The 19,107-nt window shown below is 37.1% G+C and overlaps 1 protein-coding gene and 1 long non-coding RNA gene across 3 annotated transcripts; one reads left to right on the plus strand and one right to left on the minus strand.

Annotated features, from left to right (window-relative positions):
• Positions 1-5,472: 5,472 nt before the first annotated feature.
• On the minus strand, positions 5,473-14,129 carry LOC136264107 (TNF receptor-associated factor 3-like). Of its 2 annotated transcripts, none has more exons than XM_066058796.1 (2): positions 13,959-14,129; positions 5,473-7,471 (listed from the first exon to the last, which is right to left on the minus strand). In XM_066058796.1, exon 2 carries the CDS (start codon positions 7,456-7,458, stop codon positions 5,632-5,634), a length of 1,827 nt encoding a protein of 608 aa, XP_065914868.1. In that variant the 5' UTR covers positions 7,459-7,471; positions 13,959-14,129; the 3' UTR covers positions 5,473-5,631. The 2 variants fall into 2 exon arrangements, with proteins under 2 accessions (XP_065914868.1, XP_065914867.1); XM_066058795.1 differs by lacking the exon at positions 13,959-14,129 and adding an exon at positions 10,590-10,722.
• Positions 11,971-18,222, plus strand: LOC136264108 (uncharacterized). The gene is made up of 4 exons (XR_010704960.1): positions 11,971-12,107; positions 16,455-16,573; positions 17,236-17,287; positions 17,992-18,222. It is a non-coding gene; the product is annotated as an uncharacterized lncRNA (long non-coding RNA).
• Positions 18,223-19,107: the final 885 nt, after the last annotated feature.

Consider the following 19,107-nt stretch of genomic DNA (forward strand, 5'->3'; position numbering starts at 1 on the left):
GAACTCTCTACAGGGTGATTTGTTTCTAGCTTATCTCTCTACAGGTAGATTTGTGTTGATTTGTTCATTGCTGATCGCTCTAAAGGTTGATTTGTTGCAGCTGAACACCCTGCAAAGTGTTTTGTTTGTAGCTGATCACTCTAAAGGGTAATTTGTTTGTAGCTGAACTCTCTCCACAGTGACTTGTGTGTAGCTGAATTCTGTGTAACTGAATTCTCTAGAGAGTGACTTAATTGTAGCTGAATTCTCTACACAGTGCATGACTTGTTTATAGCTGAACTTTCTTCAGTGTGACTTGTAATGTTCTGAATCTCTATAGTGATTTATTTGCTTAACTCTCCACATGGTGACTGTCTTCTTGCTGAACTGTCTATAAGATTAACTGTTTGCAGCTGAACTCCCTACAGAATAACTTGTGATGTAATAAAATTCTATAATGGAATAAATAAATTAGCCGAATGCTCTATTAGGGTGACTGTTCTATTAGAGTATCTCGATCTCGCATTTGCTACACGGAGTTGGCTTTCGAATCATAACTCAGTGGTTTGTAATCCGATTCTTCTGTACTACTGCAAGGACTTTCTATGAAGATTATTCCAGCTATACACCGATTTTCAGCTCATTGCTCTAACCGGTTTGCCTAGTAGGCGTGAAAACTAATACTTTTTTATTCATAAAAATCGATCGCGTAATTGTGACACAGGTTGGGTTTTGTGTCATATCTCCGTGGTCTTTATCTCGATTCATTTCAAACCACCAAAAGGCACTCCTACGATGGTTACTCCATCTACATAGCAATTTTCAACTCATTCCATGAAGCGGTTTACCCTGTAGGCGTGACAACAAATCGATCTTGTTTTACGCGAATAATCGGTCATAACTCCTGAACCGTTCATCGGATTTATACCAAATTTGATGCTAGGATTCGCCATTGGACTCCCTTTCTGTGTGCCAAATTTCAAGGCGATCGGAGTACGCGTTTGCTTGTTATAGCAATTTTTGCAAGTGTGCGAAAAAACGAAGAAGAAAAAACGAAACTTTGGCAGCTCGTATCTCGGAAATGGCTGGAGCGATTTCCTTCAAATTTGGAATGGAGACTCCCTTGACTGGCGGGAAACTGGGTAGCAAATTTGGTTCCAATCAGATAAGTGATCACCGAGATACAAATGTGTGAAAATGACGTTTTCGTTCTTCCTGTCAATATACTCACGGGTGTGGCGCGCCGGCTTCTTGGGCCGCACGACACACTACCGTGTGTCTTGATTATAATATGTGACCGAATTTTGGAAAATCATCCATATGGGCGCATTTGACACCTAAAATATTTAATGATCACATCACAAACTTTATAGTGCAAACCTATTTGTTAATGGTTGTAAGCCATTCTCAATACCTTAAATTACAAGAAAGTTCTTGAAATAATTTTAAAACTGTGCCCTGCTCTTATTAGCAACCCACTAAACATGAAAATTCTAATTATTTCACGTGCTCTCATATGGATGATTTTCCAAAATTCAGTCACATTTATTTTCTTTATTCTAGAGTGAGCACCTCTTTGGAAGTTTAAACAGATGGTGTACTTTGGTTGTTGGTGTTGACAAATAACACTATTATATATAACAATAACTATCCCAACTTTACAGGTCTTCTTGTGAACTTCAGTACTCTAATTTTGTTTCCCTCAGATGCATAGTTGGTCAAAAGTATCAGTATATTAATGATTCAGTACATAAAAAGGTCAGTGAAATTCACTGAACTTCAAGCAAATTAGCATAATGGTGAGATATGGTAAAAATTCAATAAGTACAATTCAATAATGGAAGATTTGCGGGAAAATATAAGAATGTACATGGAAGGCTTGCTTTAATAGATCCTTATAAGGAAAATTTTATTTCTAAAGTGTGCTTAGAAGTCACTGATCGAATAAAAAATGTATGTTGGCATTGAAATTGTCTCCATTCATCTAAAAATAAACAATTATTATCTCAAAGTCAAAAAATGTGTGGCAAAAACTATAATATTGGTGGGAAACCAGAGCTAATTTTGATAGGCTTATATCTTTACTTATAAGGTAGATGAAGATGTACATTCAAGCAAACAAGTAATGTGAATCCACCACATCTATCATCATAATTGTGGAGGGGTTTGCCCCAATGATTGTGACCCAAATTTGGAAAATCAGTTTTGCTTCCATTGTGCTATGTTATTCCTCTGGTCCCATGTAATACAGTAGTTCAAACAGTAAACAAGTTGACCGCATTATTGCATCCCGTTAGTATAGGTAAGACATACATTGCTAGGGGCGTCTGGATTCAGTGGAATGGAATGGTGGACTGGACTGGAATGGAATGGTGGAATGGACTGGAATGGAATGGTGGAATGGAATGGTGGAATGGAATGGAACGGTACTTAGGTAATTTCAATTAGTGGTCACCTCTTTTAAAGGACCACCTTCTAACAAAGACCACCTCTTCAACTCTTTACAAAGACCATTTTTACTTTAATATCTGAATTGTTGTTTTAGAGCCCTATAAGACAGTCTTATTGATGAATCGTGTGCCACATGTTATGTCCCCTAGAAAAGCCAGTGATATCTGATTTATGATACAATACAGTGATAGCTATATACCCCATACAAAAGACAAGCTTGGCTATACAAAAAATATGTGTCCATGAAACTAAAAGCAACTGGCAACTAAAGGAGCTAATATCTAGAAATGAATGTCAATATATACTGGCAACTTACAATAATCTTGGTCCTTTGTCATTGACTTGTGCAGTCTGACTGTATTAATTCCCTGTAAATCTAATTGGCTAGTAAATTGGTACCTTTCTCAATAGTCCAGTGTTGTAGAGGAGAAAAAAGGCAGCTAGTTCTAAGTACTTGAATTAGGTTAGGTACTCCTAAGGCTGCAGCACATGTTGCTGTCAGACCTTCAGTGCTGGTCACTGTAAAGTGCTAATAATAGTAAATTACTAGCCAATTAGAGTTACAGGGAATTAATTAGGAATGCAGCAAGACTGTACGAGTGAATAATGATGGACCAAATTTTTATAAATTATAGCAAGTTATTTGTCAGTATTTCTTGGCCTCACCCAAATAATATAGCTACTTTAGTTGTAAGTTACTTTTAGTTTGATGGGGATGTCACTTTATACAGCCAAACTGTTTTTGCATGGGGTATATTGCTGTATTACAAATCAGATATCACTCTGATTTTTCTAGGCATGTGGCGCACAACTGATCAATAAGACCATTCTATGGGGATACACTCTAAAACAACAAGATAACAGCATTTTAAACATTACAGTAAACCGGTCTTTATAAAGAGGTGGTCTTTGTTAGAAGGTGGTCTTTGTTAGAAGGTGGTCTTTATAAAGAGGTGACCACCAATTGAAATTACCAAAGTACCGTTCCATTCCACCATTCCATTCCAGTCCATTCCACCATTCCAGTCCATTCCAGTCCGTTCCACCATTCCAGTCCACTGAATCCAGACGCCCCATTGCTAGGAGTCTTCAGTGAATAAACAACCCGAAGGAATGATGTAATAATCACCGAGGCGGAGCCGAGGTGATTATTACATCATTCCTGAGGGGTGTTTATCCACTGAAGAATCCTAGCAATGCATGTCTTAGTAATTTAGGCAATGGTCTGTGGTGACTGGAATTTTGTTATGAACCCACAAAGTATGCAATTTGTTTGTTGAAGTTTGTGGCTAGGTGTCTTACTAGGTTCCACCTGTTTACAAGTGTCTTACTAGAATAAAAACCCTGCATACTTTGCAAATATCAAAGCATTCTTGACATGCCATTGTCTAATGCTATATATAGACTTATGAGTCTTTCAACATATATGACAGATCATAAACATACAGAACAATGCCATGACCATGCAAGTAGGTTAGCTGTGTTTAAGGAGAAAAAGGTATTTGGAGTTAATCAGCATCACAAGATAACTCCTGTGTCACATTACAAAGCCAAAGTGGAACATAATATAACTTAATTCACTTCCAGTCACCTACATTGCCATGGTATCGTCCCCATTGCCTCACCATTGCTTCTATGCACTCAATAAAATATACTCGTACCTGCTAAGCATGATAGCCACTCTGTAACATAGTCACAGACTTTATCTTGGGCTTTATATACCAATATAATTATGTGTATACAAACTTGCTAATATCCTGTATTTTATCAAATCACTGTAGTCTTCTTTAACATGCATCCAACTATATATAATAGCTGATCACCATGCAGGTTCAAACTTTATCACAAGTTTTCTTCTAAAACCTCTTTCAACAATTCTTACTTTCACCACATTATGGAACTCTCTCTCTCAGTCCCTCCCTATTTATCAACCATGAAACAGCTAAAATGCATCTTTGGAATTATTTTGTTAGCAACTTTGATGAAACAATAAATACCCTACATTATTTGTGTCCCTGTTACAAATGCTCTAACCTAATATATACTTAAAACAGCCAAACTGTGAAAACAGGGTGGAGCCTCCCAAAAAATCAGTGTAAATATATATAGATGTGAAATAAAAGGTGGCGGCAAAGAAATGGTTGTGATGGTAGGGTAATGGCAAAAATTTAATAATGACAATTCATAAATATCACTTCCTTTTGTATTTGTATGCTGTAAATCTAGAAGCTAGGTAACTTGTTTGTAGCTGAACTCTTTACAGAATGACTTCCAGTGTAGCTGGACTGAGTTGTTACAGGGTGACTTGTTGTAGCTGAAATATCTATACAAAAGGTGACTTTTGAACTGAATACTCCAGAGGGTGATTTTTTAGCACGTAGCTGAGGGTGACTGGTTTGTAGTTGAACTCTTTACAGGGTGGCTTGTTTGTAGCTAAACTTTCTACAGGGTGACTTAATTATGTAGCTGAACTCTACAAGTGGCTTGTTTGTGGCTGAACTCTGCACAGGGTGACTTGATCTCTCCACAGGGTGTTTTGTTTGTAGCCGAACTCTGTGACTTGTTTGTGGCTGAACTGGCACTCCACAAGATGACTTGTTTGTCTCTATATAAGTTATATATGAATAACTGATTAACCGCACATGAATATGAGATTTTTGTAACTAAATTAGTATGTCTGTCCAGGGGCGTACAGAGAGGAGTTTCCAGGGGTTTCAGGAAACCCCTTTGAATTTTACACACTACTAGAAACATTAAGAAACTGAAACTTCAGGTTTCCAGAATCTGGGAACAGGACACATTTTAAACTTTTATCTAGTTAAGTAATAGTTTCTAACATGATAGCAACACTTATAACATAGTTCTGAATTATGATTTTGGTGAAACGATCGAGATACAGTAACATAATCTACTCTAATATAACAGTCACTTAGCTGTAGTGGAAACTCCTTTTCAAAATTCCTGCGTACGCCCCTGCTGTCTATCCAGCAATTAAAATCAATATATATGAGTTCAAACTTTAAACTCTAATTCAAGCACAAATTTACTATCTTATCACTATTAGCTAACATAATGTACAAATTATTTAGCTGTTGTGCATAGCTATACCATTATAGCTCTGGCTATACTATAAAATACGTACCTGCAAAACTTCTTGCAGGTACATACATAATAAGTTTATAAAAGACTACTTATTACAGTTTATGCGCATTCTAGGTTGTAGTCTACATGAAAGAAGATATTATTATCTCTAAGATACTGACGTGTAGCAGTAATCTTGTGAAGGTCTTCATCAATAATGAAGCAAGCATTATACCACATGCAACAAGCACTCATCTCCCCGGTAGTAACCCTCTGAAAACCACGGGTAGAATATTTTCCATCTCCTAAGTAGTGTTCGCTATTTCTAATCTGGTTGAACAACACGATTCCACATTGTCCTACCAGTGGCCATTTCAGCTTGTCATCATTAGGACCCTTCATGAGCACTAACCCAATAAATAAGTGAGGCCCAGTAAAGGATACCTTTAGGCACATTTTGTATCCTCCATGATGAGTGTAGAAAGAGTTGCTGTGCCAACTGACTTCATTTCGCTTCTTAGTGATGTAATCTGATATTCTCACTACCACTGGAACAACTTTATCACCAGATGACAACTTTGTGGCCATAACATAGATTGATTTGTACCAATTACTGACTAACATCCAATCAACTTCGTGGGTTTTTTCTTGCTGCTGTAGTTTGATTTCTATCTCAGTGATTTTGTTGTAAAGAATCCTCTTATCATTAGCAAACTTCTGAGTGAGTTCATCTATCGTTCTCTTGGAATCTTCTTGGAGAGATTTGAGAATGTCTGTAGTATGGGTTAATTTGTTCTCTGTAGAAATCAAATTTTTTTGGGTAACAGCTATCTCTTGTTGGGAAAGCTGCAGACTTTCCATAGTAGCAGCTAATTTTTGCTTGGTTATCATAAGATCATTTTGTGTTTGTTGAAGTTTTAAAGATAAATCATTTTTACTTTCTTCACCTGACTGCTCTTTAGCTGCCTGTTGAACTTTCATAGTCAAGGAATCTTTGGTAAATGACAAGTGTTCTTCTATCTTCTTGTGGTTGTGTTCTTTCTTATCCTTACGAGCCATTCTCTCCTCACAACCAACGATGTGGTAATCACAGGGGACTACTTCCAAAGGACAAAGCTCCAGGTGTTCTTCAATCTGATATCGTAAGACACTAGCAACTTCACACATGTTGGGACATGGAACAGGAAACTTGAGGCATTGTTCCTTGTGGTCATACTCAATAAACCTACGTTCTCCTGCAATATGGCAACACTTGCAGTAGACCTCATAACATGGGCACTCATCCTCAATGTGGGTGGTGAGATATTGTCGTTCTAAAGTTAATCCACAGCCACTAGAACAAGTAACTTTTTCAAGCAGACATGTATCCTTGTGTGCATCAATATCTTGACGGAGTATTGTGTGGACTTCACATTTGTTGGGACAAGGTATGGGTAACAGGAGACACTCCTCCTTGTGCTTACCCTCAATAAATTGGCATTCTCCTGTAATGTGGCAATATTGGCAATTAGCAATTCGAAGAACACATTCATTCTCAACATGGCTGGTTAGATATTGTCGCTGTGTACATTTTCCACATTCATTGGGACATTTCACATCTTGAAAACTACAGCCTTCATTACTTTCAAGGTGACCAATAATGTCATTTACTTCACCCTGCCACTCACATCCTCTCTCCTTATTAGTACACAAAACATGAAGGCTTCTGACTAACCGATCTGCTTGTTTGTTTGGGATTGTGACATATTTTTCACAGCGACACATTGGACAAGCAGCATTAATAATGGTAGTCTCTTCTACTCCTTCAAGGCATGACTTACAAAATGTCTGACCACAACATCCACTAAGATAGGGTTCTTTACCAGGATAGTGACAGATACAACACATCAACCAATCTGGTGGCGTTGTCACAAACTGATATTCATATCCCCCAATTGGTGCTGTCATTCTCTTTAGATACCTGCATGATAATGAATAGTACACATATAGCAGAGTATACACATAGCTATAACATGTATATGTGCCAAACAGACACATGCGTAAAGGCTATAGTCCTTACCCAGCAACTTTTTTGCTTGCTTTCACTGCATAGGTTACATAACTATTTAAAAATTATAAAACAATGATGTAGGAATCCAAGGTTCCAAGTGATAAAAACTAGTGAAATGAGAGATAATCTAAATGATAATATTACAACACATCCACTTTGAAAAATCCCCAGATTGGCATGTCATAACAATAATATTTGTTCAATGCCAAAGTAGGGATTTTCCCACAGGGTTGTGTTGTAATGCCATCAATCATGAATCTTGTTTTACCATAGTTTTTATCTCTTGAATCCCTATCCTACGTTGGCACTTGATTTTTAAAATAAGCACATTATTCTGTTTAGTTTTTGGTGTAGCACATTCGTAGCTATATATATTAGGGATGCATAAATTAGTCCTATGTTATACCCATGGGATTTTTATAGTTACAGGTCAACAGTGTTGGGCAAGTTACTTTGTAAAAGTAACTAGTTACATATTACTTGCAACTGAACTATTTAGTTACAGTTACATATTACCCATAAAATAAAGTAACTGTAATAATATTACATAATATTATATTACTTTGTGTCCACAGCCTTAAGCTGTCACGTGTGAAACTACCACCTTATCACGTGACATGATTGCGTTGTTGGGCAATATGCAAATTTTGGTTATAAATAAGAAGCTGGTGAATAAGCTTCATTCAGTAGGCCTCGTTACTTCGTTGTGGCTAGGCGTTACCATAGATAATATATACCTTACGTAAGGTATATATTATCTATGGCGTTACTCAGGGGATAACTAATGAGATTAGTAACTTCGTTACTTGTAGTATTAATATTACGTAATATTAGACTCGTTACAGTAACTATATTACTTAGGTAACGCGTTATATTTGTAAGTAAAGTAGCTTGCGTTATATTACCTGTTTTTATAGCGTATTTCGTTATATTACTTTGTTACCACAAAAGTAATAATATTACGTAACGCGTTACTCCCAACACTGCAGGTCAAGTTCTGCATGACCATGAGTACGGTGATGTGTCTACTAGCTAGTAATACCTCTTAGAGTATATAGCATAAGCCAGTGCTTTAAATAGTTTTGCTGATGTTGCATCTAAATATATTTGGAAAGTGTCAATATGAAAATTTAATGTCTTGGTGTGGTTTTGTTAGCATGAAGATGACAACCAGTATGATTGAAGACAACAGGAAAGGTGAGGCAGGTTGTCAGAATCCCAAAAGACACATGTCACTGGTAATTTTGTTATCATGGCATATTATCATGGTGGTCATACAATACATCATTTAGAAATTCCTCAATGATACTTTGGTCATAAGATTTCATGTTTCAATTCAAATTTCACATATTTCAAATTACAGCACATTGATCAACGATATTATTTCACTGAGTAATGGACCCCTCGGCTGGCAAGCATACTTGTGGGCAGACTAAAAATTAGGTTTAGGCAGTTTTTAAAAAAAATTCAATTTTCGTTATTCTTGTTAGGAATTTATTCACTATATCTAGCATTAGTAACACTATATTAACACTTAGATTCTTTCATAATGGTTGCCTGCTTCATCGCCCTTGACACAGCATAAACTTTAATGATTATACATTTTGAAGTCATTTATGAGATTTGCCACTCCTTGCAAAAATAATATACTGTATATTTCATGGGGACTATAGAACTTTAGGTATACATACTGTATTACATTTAATACTTCATTCAGTACCTTACAGGCTTTGTGACTTGGAATGGATGGTGGTAATATGAGAAACTCTTGATGAGCTTCACAAATATGATACTTTAGGAGTACTTTGTTTAATTAATTGAGGTATGCACGTGTGGGAATTTAATGTGCTTCAGATATGAGCTTCTTGACAATGAAACTGTAGCATGGGTAGCTACTGATGCAGTTAAAAGTTAGCAATTATTACCTGTTTCACTTATCTCATGTATTGTGTCTGTACATGTACAACCAGCTCACAATTATAAGTTACGTACATACTGCTACAATCTAAATTTTTCATACGCTCATTTATTAACTTTGTAACATGTTTTTTATTATTCCACCTAGATATACGTACATACCTCACCCTCGATGGAAAAAATGAAACTGATTGTATTATTAGTACATGCAAGTGAAGTGGCCATGCAATTTATAAGCTATTGGTCTGCCAGGTACAAAGCCTGAATTATATGGCTGGAACAGTGCACAGCATGCAACCAACTCGCTAAAATTAATTGCAATTTTGCTGTGGTGCTCCACAGTGCACTGAAGCTTATGAAATATGACACAACATGATTTTCCAGTTACTAAGCAACTATTGCAATGTGTTATTATTGTAACTTTTCAGTCAGGTGTGTATGACTGAGTTACTACTGTATATAGATATAGTTACAAGGAATGTAAAGTTAGCAGCAATACAATATGTATATGGTTACAAAATTTACTTGCTTGTTAGCTATGAAATACACCAATTGTATAGCATTATGGTTGCTTGACAACTTCTTGCTTCTTTATTAATTTACTGGGACTGTATCCGATTTATCAACATGGTACTGTTTTTAGAAAATCAAAATTAAAACTTTTAGACCATGTAGCTATCTACAGTAATACATATGTATCATTTGTGATATACGTATAGCAGATGTGATAAATTTAATGCTACCTGGTTTGAATTCTTGTGAAATAGCTATGGACAAATGCTATAATCATCTCAGAAACATTTATGCACTGGGATTATAGATGACAAAAATTGATTGAACAAATCCATGCACAGAAAAGCAAGCAACCTTTATCATGCATGCAGTCATTTTAGATATTGTACTGAAGGCATAATCATGATTTATAGCTATCAGGCAATGAAAGAAATCCTCAACTAGTAACTATAGCTATAGTTAAATTAAATAACCACTTAGACCTATATACTGTATATGGCTATATACGTACGTACGTATAGATATAATCTGTCGACTGAACACTGACTGTGACTTGCAGCTACGTACATACATATATTATACCTCAGTGTGTACATACCTTAAACTATATATGTCTATGAGCTCGCAAGAATCTCCCTAACCGACTTCTGGTGTATAGCTACGCCCTGCTTCACTCAGCCTGTATCAAGACTCACGGTAGTGAGTCGCGAGGCCAAGAAGCACAAAGCTCGCGCCCACAAAATTAATAAACACGCGACCACTATACTGTGAGTCATTTACATGAGAGATTGATTACGCAATCTTTTAAAATCCGCATGACGAAATCTTAGGCTTACTAAAAGATTCCACCTCGAAACCAGGGGCATGTAACCTTTGTATAATGAGTAACTATACCACACGAAAAGTCAGGCGAATTGTTGGAGTAGTTTGTTCCATCGCCCACCCATTTACCATGCGTTAATTAAATTATTTATTCAAATGTGCATCGTTCTTTTCAGTTATCATTTTCTTCGTCATCGCATCCATGAAGCGATTTTCTTTCAACCATGAAGTCGTATTGTAAAAATGCTACGGCTATCAGGGGCTTTTTACACAATGTATCTGTACATTTAATTCCGCTAAAAGTTGTTTGTTAGTTTATGAGATCGCTTTTGTGCTCTTTGAAGATTCAAACTTGCCGCCATGACATCGAGGTGTGAGGCGCCCGCCTCAATTCCCAAACCCAGACAGTGTGGAAGTTGGCAAGGTCATTAGCCATAGCGAGCTGGCTGATTTGATAGACACTGTGCTGTCAACTCTTGGTTTAATTGTGAGCAGTCACATGATTTGTTTTAATTTCGCCACGGTATGTCTCCACTGACTCGTCAGCGTGACTCCGGGCCATGCAGGGCCATACATAGCTATAGCCAGCTGTTTCATACCCACTGTAGTGATACAGTTGAAGTAATTTACTGCTACATTATCTGTGTACGTCTCTATTTCCGCCCCAGCCCTTCAGTGCCTGTGAAACTTCAGTGTTGACTTAAAAAGCCATGCAGCATCATCGAGTCAGTGTATCACCTTTCAGTCACGGCACTTCGTAGACCCTCATGCAACCACCCACAATTATAGAAACTCTTTAATGATAGCATGATTTAGCTATTGCAATAGTAAACATCTACATTATGATGATCCCTTTAAAAAAAATGACTACAATAGCACAAGAAACCAGATACACTATAGTGTTTGGCTATGAAGTACCACCAAGAGTTCATAATATAGTAGTGGGGTCTTGGTACCACATATTATTTTTTCTTCACCATTTGCGTGATTTGTCCATTGGCCATGAACTCTGGCGCCAACAGTCACAAAGTATCCACCCTGCATATACAGAAAGGGATACAGTATGCAATGTTAAAAATGGGTTGTGCCGGCCTGACACACGCGTCAGGTGTGTGGTAGCCACACGCCCACCTGCTCACACGTGCCAGTGACGGTCACGTGATTCAATTTTGTGTGGCTGCCACACGAGTCCGTGTGCGGTACCCAGTCTAGCGTGTGGCTGGTACACACAAGGTGGTGCGAACTGGAGAGATGATTCTTGACCAGTCGGAAAGTGGAGCAATCGCTGTGAGAGGTATGTTTCAATGTATGTGCTGGGTTGCACACTTTATGTACGTGCACTCCGGAGGCCCAGTGACTCCTTTGCGACACTCCATACCAGTTTTAGTTCCTGTACATATGAAACTATCTTCTTTATGGTAGCCTCGATGGTAGCAACTTTAAACCTTACGCAAATTTCTGTGATTGAACTGACACGCGAGCTATTTGGAATCTTGAAAGTTTTTGGAATCACATGGTTAACCTTATAATTACCACAGCTAAAGGTAGTGTATACTACATCACTGCTACACAGGTCCTAATTCCTGCTGAAATATAGAAAATATGTACGATGATGGCTAGATATGACCTTGTGTGCACTACGCAGCAAAGCTACGGCTTCAGGTTTCACAATGGTTTAAGGCAAAAGTATTGAGTATAAATCTTTTTTTAAGTGGAATAACTCACCATGGCACAACTGAGTATGTTATGTACTTTTTACCTAATAACTTTATAGCAGCACTATATCTTTCGGTATGATTCCTTCAATTCGTATTACCATTAAAATTTTTTTTGTGAGCATATATAGAATGTGTATGTTTTTGTCCTCAAAAATTGGTGGATGCATTATTTTAATGATTTAATAAAGTGCCATGCCTTAGTGCACACAAGGTCTATAGGAGATACTGAGAAACTATAATAACAGCCTGGTTGCCAGAGTACTTGGGTGTTAAATTATGGGATATTCTATTTTATGTTTTAAAAGATACAGGAACCAGCCCTAAAGGCATGCCCATTCAGCACACTATAACACTATGCTAAGATGTTCTGTTTAAAAGGTTTTGCCTATACCTAAACCTACAAACAGAAGCTACAGAACAGAATAGAGCGAAGGGAGCCTAGATAAATTACAAACAGTGGACACCCTGGACTCAGCAAGTATGTGGTCAGCTGGAACAGGGAATGCAGGGTGTCCAGAGCTTGACATCTGGAGCCACGGATACACATGATTGAAGACTTGAGCAATAACTAACCAATTCTTCTTTGTATTAACTGTTTGGGAGGCTCCCCTACAAGTCTTTTGCGATAAAGCTCACTAAAGTCCCTAGTAAGAGAAGAGACACGCAAATAAGAGAAAATGAAAAGGACACAACCTGTGCAGGCCCGGTACACAAGGCCTGTGATATATCTACAGTGCATATATTGGCTTGAAAGTGAGCTATGCAAATGGGCTGATGTACTGGTATATTATTAATTGGCTCAAAGCAGTATCTGTAGGAAATTATTTGACTGAAGCTTTAAGACTACAACTTCTCATTTTGTTGTGAGTTAAGTATAATCTATTTTCAACTTTTCTTCAAGGTTATACACTTTCGTAACCTCTAAAGCCTGTAACAAGCTGTAAGTTCAATTTCATTCTTATTTTTGTGTATACAGTAAGTATGCGGCTTCTTGTAAATTTGTAGAGCAAAGTACTTCTATAGGTTCAGTAAGTCGTATGCAAGCCCTATTGTTGGCTTGCAAGCGGGAAGCAATAAAACCCGGAATAACGGAATAAGCGAAAATTACATTCTTAATATTTTACTACTATATATACAGTCTATAGCATTTATACAATACTCACCTCGTAGCAATTCCACAGAGAATCACTAAGGCGATCCTTAGGGCGATCTTTAAATAGAACTAGCACAAAACTAACCACTCTAGAATAATCTAACTAAGCTAAAATACTTTCTAATACACTTTACTACAAAATCGCTACAACACTATAAATTCTTTCTGCTACAGTTACTTATACCAGCCATCACACACGAGTAACTGCCCGAATTTATTAGTGACAACATTCCATCCTAAGAAGTCTTCTCTGAAATAATCTACTTTGGCTAACCTGTTAGTTGTCCATCGCCAAACAAGCTTAATGTAAATTCAAAAGGTTAAGTGCTGTATTTAGCTGACATCACTTTGTGCAGCTTGATTCTAATAAATTCGGGCAGTTACTCGTGTGTGATGGCTGGCATAAGTAGCTGTAGTAGAAAGAACTTATAGTGTTGTAGCGATTTTGTAGTAAAGTGTATTAGAAAGTATTTTAGCTTAGTTAGATTATTCTAGAGTGGTTAGTTTTGTGCTAGTTCTATTTAAAGATCGCCCTGAGGATCGCCTTAGTGATTCTCTGTGGAATTGCTACGAAGTGAGTATTGTATAAATGCTATAGACTGTATATATAGTAGTAAAATATTAAGAATGTAATTTTCGCTTATTCCGCTGTTCCATTATTCCGTATTCTGGGTTTTATTGCTTCCCCTTGCAAGCCAATGTTTGGAAATATTCTGGCCCCACCTCATTGTTGACAAGTGTAGTCCACCAGCCAGATATATTTCAACCAGGTGCATGCTATGCAGCTAGCCAAAGACCAGATGTAGGATGTGTTACTGGTTTCTGAAATTGGTTTATGAACAATTGTGTGTGTGGTATAGTGTGGGGTGCATATATGTTTACAATGTGTGGCTGTGGTAATTAATTTAAATGTAATCCATGACCTGGGTAATATCCAGGTAAAGTAGAGGAGTACCATAAAGCCTATGTGTTAAACACCGCCGAGCAGTAATCAGCATTTTCCAACCCATAGTGGAGTATAGAGTTTTGAGATCCCTAAGTAGATAATTATCCATTTCTGTACCATCTATAGTGCATAATTCTTACTACTTTTCTCAATGTGGGAAACGTTGACATGAGAAATGTTACTAGCCCAGTTAGAGCCATACCCAGCCAGTTTTGCATATGGGAGTACTTATGAATAAAGCTTGTATGTATTGAAATTCGGTATTAATAACAGGAAAATATTGCAGTACATCAGTATATAGTTAGCTTGTTATTGTAACTATTGCATCATTTCTTGACCTAGTATGGAGTGATATGCATCTTAAAAACCAAAAATGTAAGTACAAGTAGGCATGTGTTGTAATGTGACAAGCTCAAGTTTTTACAGCGTATCTGCTAAACCATCAACAAATAAATAGCAAAGGCTGGGTTAAAATCAATCCTATACTGGTATTCATTAATATACTGGTATTTTGATATATTGGTTATCAAAGGCTATCACGGTATGACAATCAGTTATGATAATTTATCACGATAAACGATATTGCCGGTATATCGTAGAGCACTAATGCTGATGCTTTGACATTAGTAGAAGGTGATGTTTGAGAAAGTTCATAGCTTTGTTGAAAGTTCATAGCTTTGTTGGCAGTGTTGGTAATGTGGTCTGACCATGACAGAGACATTAATAGGGTGTTGGGATCTAGAGAGTGCCACTGAGCAAGGGTATTCAGGTCCTTTTGAAGCAAAATAGAGAACTGTTAAATGTAATTCACAGCTACTAACATGTATAGCGGGTAAATCACTGGTAGAATTATATAGTCGCTTCAGAGAACCAGCCTCACTGTTACTAAAGGATTAGTACTTTACCTTTTAGAATGATATAGAAGTACTTCTGTATCACAAATAAACTGAACTTTAAAGCTGAGCATTACCACTATCATCACGATAACAGTATCACAATATCACTACCAGTTACAGACACTCATAAATAATCCCATTACGCTCCGCATTTCTGCTTTTCTTACACTCCATTAGTAAAAATAATTATGTACTACAGTTGTAATCTTTGTGGTGAGGACTTTTACAGTTTCTTCAACTTTAATACCATATAGCCGGAAAGTTTGGAGGGAGGAAACTTTGGCGAATTTGCCGAGATAGGATTTTGGTGAGAACAAAGTTTGGTGAATTTGTTGAGCTAATACAGATTTGTATTGGACAAACGATTTGGCGGATTTTAGTTTGGCGAAATGTCATTCACTCACCAAATTTGCCAAACTTTCCAGCTATACGGTACTATCCATGTTATTGACTTAGCACAGATGTGTGTAATATAATTATCACGATAGTACAATTGTATACTACCATTATCACAATAATAATATTGTTATTCACTACCACAATGATCGATAGACACAACTATTGCTCAGCTCTACTGAAGCTGTGTGGTGGGCATTAAATAGAACCTTTGGGTGAACAATTTCTAGCTGGGCTGCCTATAAATATTAACATTTAACATGTTATCAAAATCCATTCAGTGTAAAAGTAGGGATTTTCCAGAGCCATGTTATAGAACTGTCATTCGTATCTCTGTTTGCTATCTATTATTGCTTGGGTCCCTTCAACGCAGTTATACACTGTTGTGTATAGCATAGATACATGTATAATGTACATACACATAGCCTGTATATCCAATCTTCACATCTCAAGTTGTTCATCTTTTTGAGTGATCCTCTGGTGGTACGTTATAGTCATTGGAGGTGTGGTCACTGTGCTTTGTTTTCTGTAGGAGAATCAATGGTTATCAGTGCAGCCATAGAAGATGGTTGGTAAGGTTGAAGTCTTTAATGGCGAGACAAGACACAAAGGGCAGAAATTTCATGAAACCCAAAATGGCACATGCCACTTGTGAGTTATTTTTGTGGCTTAAAGTTCAGTTTGGTTGTTCAGCGCATCAAATGGGTGTAGGAATAATCTGTGTGTGTTTGGGGTGTCATGTATGTGAATGTGTTTACCTTTTGTCACCTTGTCAAATCAAATCTTGTCAAAATCTGGTTCCTCTATTTTCCAAACTCATTGGACCCTGAGTTCAAATAATCAAAACGTTTGGGTAAATGAAGCCCCATTTGTTTACCTGCCCTAATACACTACATACCTTAGACAAAATACTTAGTCATTTCTACTGTTTTATTTTTTATAGTACTATTTGGCTCAGTCAATCGATGGCGGATAATGGAGGGACCCCTGTATTTGGCTATTTGATAATACCATTAGTGATTGTTGTCACCAATTATTTTGTGTGGCTTTGCTACTGGGTAAAAAGATAACTTAACTAATCAACAGTTGCAGCCACTCTGTCTCAGTTATAACCAGTGCAGCACTTTGACACTCCCACATGCTGGAATCTAGTGTATGGTTTAATGTACATCCCAACTGAATATGTATATTTATTTGCCAGGCTGATCTTTTTGCACCAGCTCATAATTTAAATTACTAAGGGTATTTCCTTTCATAATGATCTTTTGTTTACACAATCTTTAAATCGTAATTTAAGATGTGTAAATTTACAGGAAACTCATATGAGATCCTTCATGTTACAGTTTCAGAAGAAATCATGAACAGGTAACTAGCAATACTTCTTGAGTGCATGTATATATGTGACCGGATCTGCAAAAACCCGACACAATAGTGCAAGCCTAATTTCCAGTATAAAGAATTGAAAACAATGGGTGAAATATTTGTGTATTATTGAAAAAATTCTGTAAATTTTTTGAATGCCTCTTAGTGAAGGAAGGGAGTAACAATAAAAACCTGGATATCATCTTATTCGCCTACTCAAGAGGAGTTGGAAAATCTTTGTTTCACTCCAGTAGACCCAAGGATATGCAAGTTATGAGAGTTTGTTTACGTCACGTCGAAGCGATCGTACGCGATTGATTTTTCTTCACGAATTTTACCTTTGTATGCAGTGAAGAAGGACAAAATCACCCAGTACATGATTCCCCCTATCCATGGCAAACACGATGGTGAAAATTTCAGCCCAGTACGTCAATCCGTTCGTAAGTTACAACCGTTTTAGCCTGTAATTTATTTCCCTATGCTTGCTGTACAAATCGATTTTTCTGTTGTTGCTACTTTGTAGGGCTGTAACTCCGAAAGTTATTGGCATATGAGGCTGAAACTTTGCCAGAAGGTATACTTGGCTAAGTAGATTATAAATATTTAATAAACAGGTATTCGAAAAAATGCGCCATTGTGTCGGATTTTCGCAGATCCGGTCACATATGTTTGTAATGATGTTAATGTGGACCATATTATTCCTACAGATTCCAATCGTGCGACCTTAGAAAGAAAACAGGTCAGAAAAGCTCTCATAGAACAAGTGTCAGTAATAGTCCATTCACTCCAAGTAGAACAAAACATTAAAGTTTGTGTATGGTGATGTAATTGAATTTGTAAAGCTTTATGTCATCAATATCGTATTGAAGTATGGTTCATTGTATTCTGTGTAATGTGTATACCATGCAAAATTTTCTAAACATTTTTTGACAAAATTATAGTTTGTCAACATTCTGTATTGCGGTACATGATACAGTATTCGAGAAGTCATCTGTGCATGAATATGTGTTGAAGGATGCTGTTATATTGATTTCCTGGTGGAGCTTGGTCTTAATCTCGCATGTGTTCCATATACAGGTGCCTACTGTAGCTGATCACCTTTGAGGCAAAGATTTAACCAAGCTAGGTCAATGTATGCATTTCTCATGTGGGAATTACAGTTAGCCTAGCAGTAAAGATTGAGGTACTCTAATAAAATAGTCACAGATTGAGAAGGGGTCTTCCATACGCATCCAATTTACCAACTTTGATGACTCATAACTTAAGATTGGAAAAGGGTGTTGACTGAAATTTGGTCAGCAACAACATAGTTTAGTGGATTGAAATTTTTTCAGATTAATATATTTTTTAAGCACTGAGTTATGGTCTTTCGAGTTTATAGCATTGGATATGTAGTGTGTATTGTTCTGTATTATGTCTCTGTGTGCGTCTGTTGTCTGCACTGTAGGTCTGTATTGCGTGTACTGTATGTGTCGTGTGTATTGTGCATATACATGTACTGTATCTGTTGATGAGGTGGGACTTCAGGTGACCACACCTACTCCATGAGACATGGTACCTATAGAAGGAATTAATATCTTTTGGACCAGGTGTCCTACAGACCTTCAGCACTAATAAAAGTCCTGTTCCCAGAATTTGTCCACACTGACTTGTAGCACCTGATAGCCCATTGTTTCACTGGCTAGACACAACCACATGTATATTATGGTTACAGTGGACCAGTCATCTTTGGGACAAAAAAATTTGGTCTTAATAGGTTGCTTTAGACAAGTGGATTAGTGTGTTAGTATTGGGAATTTGAAGCTGGCTTTTTTGGTGAGGTG

This window comes from Dysidea avara, chromosome 8 (genome assembly GCF_963678975.1).
Source record: "Dysidea avara chromosome 8, odDysAvar1.4, whole genome shotgun sequence".
NCBI lineage: Eukaryota > Metazoa > Porifera > Demospongiae > Dictyoceratida > Dysideidae > Dysidea > Dysidea avara.